The following is a 7,323-nucleotide window of genomic DNA, read 5'->3' on the forward strand; positions in this document are numbered from 1 at the left end:
CATTTTTCTTCTTTCTTTCTTTCTTTCTTTCTTTCTTTCTTTCTTTCCTTCTTTCTTTCTTCCTTCCTTCCTTCCTTCCTTCCTTCCTTCCTTCCTTCCTTCCTTCCTTCCTTCCTTCCTTCCTTCCTTTCTTTTTTCTTCGTGGTAGGGTCTCACTCAAGCCCAGGCTGACCTAGAATTCACTATGTAGTCTCAGGATGGCCGCAAACTCATGGTAATCCTCCTACCTCTGCCTCCCAAGTGCTGGGATTAAAGGTGTGTGCCACCACGCCCAGCATGGATCACTTTTCTACTTCAAGCTTCTAGAAAACAGGGCTTGTGATTCCCTCTGCTTTGCATTTCCAGTATTTATACATCTTTTGTGCATAACAGCCACTCACTGATGCTTATGCCATGAACTGAACTAATAGGATGATAATAACAAGGAGGCAGATGCTGCTGGTGACCGATCACAGCGTTCCTGACTCAAGCCGGGCATAGGCCAGGCTAATTATGTGATAATGATGCATACTTAACAGCAATGTTGCCAAAGAGTTTTGGGGACTTTTATTGGACAGCAACTTTCCTCTCATCACTATAATTAGAGCTCAAATAAATTAAAACTTAAGTCAAATTTGTTTAAAATTTTAAATAACTGATTAAGTAGAAACATTACTTATAGGGTTTATTTTAATATGACATTTTAAATTAATAAAGCTACCTTTTTTTAAATCCTATGTTCGGTATGATCTCTACTAAAATAAATTTTCTATAATATGTGCGCATCTAATCAAAGATAAGAATCCAAGGAACTGGGCTAGAGAGATGGCTTAGTGGTTAAGGTGCTTGCCTGCAAAACCTAAGGACCCAGGTTCTATTCCTCATTACCCATGCAGAGGCAGATGCACAAGGTGCACATGCATTTGGAGTTCATATGCAGTGGCTAGAGGCACTGGCACACTCATTCTCCCTCTCTCTCAAAATAAAAATAAATAAAATATATAAATAAAAGGAATCAAGGAGCATTTGAGAGTATGGCTTAAAGTGGAAACTATGATGGGCTGTAGTTCACAAGTATCACTTTAGGGCAGAGGAACCTTAAAACACTGGGATATCTTTTCAGGGAAAGCAAATGACTCATGTATGGTCTAACTTTCATAGTTTGTCTCCAGTCTAAAAAAATACTTGTAATAATTTTGCTCAAAATAGTGATGATAAGTGCTCACAGGACAGATATCCTGTGATCAAAGCTGTCCCATGAAAGCAATGTGTTTCACAAAAAACCTCAAAGACCCATTTTTGCCCTACTTAAGTAGGAAGTTTTGTTTACTGAGAATCTAGAGCTCCAAAGAACATGCAACTTAAATCCAGACGTTTGAATAAATTCTTTCCTCGCAGCTAGGTTTTCATATTCATAACCAGAAGCCTCCCACACTACACAAATGGAAAGAGTAGCCTCTTTAGGCTACACCAGCAGAGGATGGAAGTGTTTGTCTTAGGCTATTCCAGACAGGGAGCATTGTCTGACCTAAAACATTGCCTGGTGTTAGGTTTGGGAGGAGAGACCCCTGGTAGGGAGTAATCAGTCATCCAATTGCAACATCTGGAGATGACATTAAATAAAGTTTGTAGGACAATGATTTTTTTTTTTCATAGAGAACAAATCAGTAGATCAAACCAAAATACAGTAACTTGTACTCAGTGTCATATAGTTAAATTAAAAATTTAAGACTGAATTCATCTGAAATTAGGAGGATCAACAGCATCCAATCTGAACAATCCTCTTCCACCTGAACTAGAAGGGGAAAGAACACTCCTCTTGCTTAACCTTTATAAGTAACCTGAAATAACATGATTGTAATAAAATAAAATATCCCAGTATACTTTCTTTTCTCATTTAACTTTATAAAAACCAACTGTTCTGTCCATGCCCAGTGGAGCATTTATGTTTTCTTGAATGAAATGTTTGATTTATGATTTATAAATGAAAGACAACTTACACCTCAAAACTAGATTTGTTGAAATGTTGCCTTTTAATAAAGTGACACTTATTTTATATTGGCATAAACTAACAACCAACCTTTTCCCCATGACTATGGAAATTTCTCTTTATTCCTGTGAAAAAATTGTATATCCTCTCTAAGCCTACTCCTACCCCCACCCTCCCCGTGATAAACAGTAAGGTAAGGACTGAGGGCTGGTTTTGTTTCCTGAGGATATGGACAAGCTAAAGAGATTACATACATCAGATAAGATATCTTTCTGTGGCTTGATTTCCACAATGTAGGGCAAGTCTCGCTCCTTAGGGCATTCATTTAAAGCATGCTCACCAACTCTATTCTTTGACTCCAAAACTTACTGCTTTTCTTCCTCAACACTCCTCTGCCTCTTCTCATAGCTATCTCTTTTGAAAGTCATACATGCTTGGTCAACTGCCCAGAGTTAAGTAGGACAGTGGCTGGTCATAGAGCAAGGAAGCCTCCTGTGTGAGGCCAGTTGTCCAGCATGGCTCCTGTTGGCTAAGGTCTACAGTGAGGAAGAAGCAAGGACTCTGACCTGACCTAAAAGTATGAAGGACAGGAGCATGGTAAGGTTCCAAAGCCCTTCTTGAGCCAAAAAAAGAGTAAATGTCCTTAAAAGTGCATCTGTGGATTAAAGTAGAGATGAATTGATTGAACCAAGGACTATATACATATATAATTATAAAAACCAGCTGCTATCACCACAGGAATTTAAACATTTTCGGGATATTGTGAACACAAATTGAGTCTAGCATATTTTTAATGTGAACCTGATGAACTCTCTTAATCACAACAGTAACAAACAGGCATTCACAATAGTAGAAATGGAGATGCTCCTTAATGTTTTATCAAAAAGATATTAATTAAAAATATTTATTTATTTATTTATTTATTTATTTGAGAGCGAGAGAAGAAAGAGACAGACAAAAAGGGTGTGAGAATAGGCGCACCAACGCCTCCTGCCACTGCAAATGAACTCCAGATGAATAAGCCACTTTGTACATCTGGCTTTATGTGGGTTCTGGGGACTAAAACCTGAGCTATCAGGCTTTGCAAAGAAGCATCTTTAATTACTGAGCCATCTCTCCAGCCCTTAAAGAGGTATCTTAAAGGATTAGACATTAGTGTTAGACTTTAAAGTTTTTAGTAGGCTGTCAACTAGATTATTGAAATTCAGCAATTAGCTTCATTTTACAGATGAGTGAGTGAGGCACAGATTGCTTAAGCAAATTGCCCAAGGTTACACAGATAGCTTAGGGATACTGTGAGAAAACAAAACAAAACAAAAAATTGTTTTGAAATGTTCCCTGAATAATGTTCTCAAAATCTTGACATAGAATTGGCTTTAAGGTTAATGATGTCAGTTTGGAAAACAAAAAAGAAAGTTTAAAAGGATGAAAAGAATACCATTTAAATTTTTGGTTGTTTTTGAGGCTCAAATTGGCCTTCAACTCGTGATCATCCTGCTTCAGCCTCCGAGTCCTGGGATAACAGGTATGGACCACCATTCCTAGCTAAGAGCAATCTTTTCTAAAAAATATTCTTTTAGGGCTGGAGAGATGGCTTGGCGGTTAAGCGCTTGCCTATGAAGCCTAAGGACCCTGGTTCGAGGCTCGGTTCCCCAGGTCGCATGTTAGCCAGATGCACAAGGGGGCACACGCGTCTGGAGTTTGTTTACAGAGGCTGGAAGCCCTGGCGCCCCATTCTCTCTCTCTCCCTCTATCTGTCTTTCTCTCTGTGTCTGTCGCTCTCAAATAAATAAATAAAAATTTTTAAAAAATTCTTTTATTGGCTTTTAGAGAGATAGATATCTTTTAAAAATGTTTTATTTATTTATTTAAGAGAGAGGGAGACAGAGAGAGGGAGGGAATGGGCATGGCAAGACCTTTAGCCACTGCACACTAACTCCAGATGCAGGGGCCACCATGTGCTTATGGCTTATGTGAGTACTGGGAAATTGAACCTGGGTCCATAGACTTTGCAGGCAAGTATCTTTATCCGCTAAGCCATCTTTCCAGCCCAAGAACAATCTTTTAAATCTGAGGGTGCTGGTTTGCCTTGTTTGTTCAGGCTAATGATGAAAAATTGTTTTCTAAATGTATCTGCAATATTTAAAAATTTAGAGTGTTCCCATTAAACATTCATATTTGTCTTTATTTGGAAAGACCTATGCAGATTAGGTGCCATGAACAGCGAGTCTTGGCAGTGGCTGTCCCCAGTGACTATCCACCTGCACAGGTCCCACCAGCCGCCTTACCTTGGTTCACCACCCTGACTCTGTAAACATTGGTGTTGAACTCCTGTCTTAAACAAACAAAGAGATAAACTGTGTCAATTGCCTCTAGCTTTAGGGAAGACCAAAAATTACCTGACATCATTAGATTAGCTTTTGTTTGCATTTTGAATATGCCCCCACACTTACATCCTGAAGATATGTCTTTCCCACATATCAGTGTCTCTTGAAAATGGCCAGGACACTCAGCAGTGCAGAGCATGGAAGCATGGGCATCCCGAAAGTTTGTGTGCCAGAGTTGAGCTGTGGTTCTATTTATCCGTGTGACATGAAATCTTTCCTTGACACCATTTTTATAAAAATAAAATCTCCTTGGTTGGCAGCTTTTAAAGTTTGCTTGGCAATATATAGAGATGTTCATGCCCATCTTAATAACTGTGGCGGGTTCTACCCAGATGTTGCCAGCACAATTAATATTTGTAATTCCTGGAAAAAATACATGAAACAATAAGTTCTATGCAAAATACTCTAAGAGCTTTAGAAGAATATACTATTTCATTTAAAATTTATTCTTTTTATATTTAAACAATGTCTATTGATAAAATAGGACAAACTATGTATTTGTGTTGATAATTGCAGCGCTTTCAACATGTTTCTATGGATGTTTATCAGCATGAAACAAAATAAAGGCAGCCTTTAAGTTTCTTTGATTTTCTGGAAAGCAAAATTAGCTGTATTGCTTTAAGGTAGAGAACTGAGGCATTGTAAAGCTATATCATCTTCAAAGATAAGAGTAGAAGCAATTCTGGGTTCTCAGATTACAAACCCCATTCTCAAGAATACTCAACTAGATATTCATTGTTTAGCATTCAACTAGAAATAATACTGAGCCCTGAGATTACAAACCCCATTCTGTAGACAAACAAATTCTTGTTCTTTTTTTAAAAAAAGATAAAAGCTACTTTTGTTAGCAAATAAGGAATACAAATAACAAACCCATACTCTCACAATACAAAAATATAGTGCTTAGTAACTACATAAAGTTCATCATTAATTTAACAATGTAGGGGAAATATTTATAATACATTACTAAGTTAAAAACAAAATGAAAAAAACAACATATTTAATATAAGTTCAGTGTTGGAAAAAGTAAATTAGTGGGTGCACTGAATAAGAAATACAAAAATGAGCCAGGCATGGTGGCACACACCTTTAATCCCAGCACTTGGGAGGCAGAGGTAGGAGGATTGCTGTGAGTTCAAGGCTACCCTGAGACTCCATAGCCTTTGTCCTTGAAACACAAACATTATAGAACCAGGGCTGGGAATGTACCTCAGTTGGCAGAGTGCTTGCCTAGCATGCGCAAAGCCCCAGGTTTGATGCCCAGTACTGCAAAAAATCAAGCATGGTAGCACATACCTGTAATCCCAGCACTTGGGAAATAGAGGCAGCAAGATTAGGAGGTCAAGGTCAATATCATCCTCAACTACATAATGAGTTTGAAGCAAGCCAGGGATACATGAGGCATTGTCTCAAAAAGAACTAACTTGAGCAAAGAAAAAAATCAACTAGCTATATAATATATATGTTTATATTTACATATGTATAAAATGAACATTTACATATAAATTATAAGTATTTAAATGTTGAAGTTGGGAGGAAATAATTCCATCATCATCAGTAGGGACTAGAAACCACAGACATAAAAAGAAAGTTTTATGAAGTTACATGAGGCTGATGTAGTCATGCACACTTGCAATCCCAGCTCTCAGGAGGCTGGAGATGGAGGATCATGAATTAGAGGCTAGCCAGGATAACCTAGGCTCCATAGTGAGATGTTATCTCAAAAATAAAGATTGGAAAAAATATCTGGTTGGTCATGGTTGCACTTGCCTGTAATCCCAGCACTGGGGAGGCCTAAGGAAGGATGCTAGAGTGCTTAAGGCACAAAGCCAGTTTACGAAGAGAGATTCTATCTCAAAAAATCACAATGCAGAGTACTAATCACTATACAATCATGGCCAAGTCACTGGGAATCTTACCTTAAAAAAATCAAAACAACAACAAAACCTACCTCAAAACAATACAAAGGTGATTAGCATGGCTTCCATGAAATGATGACCAGTGAATCTGTGAAGTATTCCATATTTTTTTTTAAATAAAGAAAAGAACTATCTGACTAGTTTAGATAAGCTTAACAATTCAGTATTAGACAAAGGACACCTTCAGTTCCCATCAGGGAACTGGAGCTGGTTTTAGAACACCTAGAAAATGTCAAAATATTTAGTGGAAGGCCCTGCCTTTAAGAAAGAAGAACCCAAGAAGCTCTGGGCTACGGAGGATCAGAGTAGTCAGGATTGAAGAATTAAGTCAATGGTTTTACAGAGCACAGGGGAGAAAAAAATGAATAATCAGTAAGAGTCAATAAAGATTGCCCCCACCCTCCTTGGGTGTCACTTGCTCAGTAGCCCAAACTATCGTTGTGTTCACTGCCATCCTCTTGCTTCAGTACAGATTACAGATTATAGACAGGAGCCCAATTCTTTCTTCAAAGAGGGTTAGTTAGAGAAATGCTTAACATTATATATGTTAGGTAGGGTCTCACTCTACTCATTCTGGCCCAGGTTGACCTGGAATTCACTATGTAGTCTCAAGCTGGCCTTGAACTCACAGTTATCTTCCTACTTCCACCTCCCAAGTGCTGGTATTAAAGGTATGTGCCACCATGTCTGGCCTATATTTCTCATTTTTATAAAGCTATGCACAGAGTACTATACCTCCACGGCACCAGCTGAAGAGTAAGTGAAGGGCTATTACCACACCCAGTTGAACTGTGGCCCGCCTCATGCCCTAAAGCAGAAAAATGTCTTTGGTTTCTCTCTGGAAAAATATAGGAAAAATGTTTAAGTTATAGTATTTTAATGTAATAAACAGCATTTCATCTTTCTTAATAGTTACAAAATGTGTTCAGAGGATATTTCATTAGGAAGAGAAAGAAAGGAGGGAGGCAAGAAGCAGGGCAGTCGAGGAGGCACAGGAGGGGCAAACACAGGGGAAGAATGGGCTCTCCCTTTCTTCACACTCCTCATC

General features: G+C 38.3%; 1 protein-coding gene across 1 annotated transcript in view; it reads right to left on the reverse strand.

Annotated features, from left to right (window-relative positions):
* Positions 1 to 7,080, reverse strand: part of Il23r (interleukin 23 receptor) — a 61,272-nt gene extending 54,192 nt beyond the window's left edge. The window contains exons 1-2 of the mRNA XM_045148628.1: positions 7,011 to 7,080; positions 4,423 to 4,719 (exon numbers count right to left, since the gene is read on the reverse strand). Coding sequence (XP_045004563.1) covers positions 4,423 to 4,719; positions 7,011 to 7,080 — 367 coding nt within the window. The remainder of the gene's footprint in view (positions 1 to 4,422; positions 4,720 to 7,010) is intronic.
* Positions 7,081 to 7,323: the final 243 nt, after the last annotated feature.

This window comes from Jaculus jaculus, chromosome 5 (assembly GCF_020740685.1).
Source record: "Jaculus jaculus isolate mJacJac1 chromosome 5, mJacJac1.mat.Y.cur, whole genome shotgun sequence".
NCBI classification, from domain to species: domain Eukaryota; kingdom Metazoa; phylum Chordata; class Mammalia; order Rodentia; family Dipodidae; genus Jaculus; species Jaculus jaculus.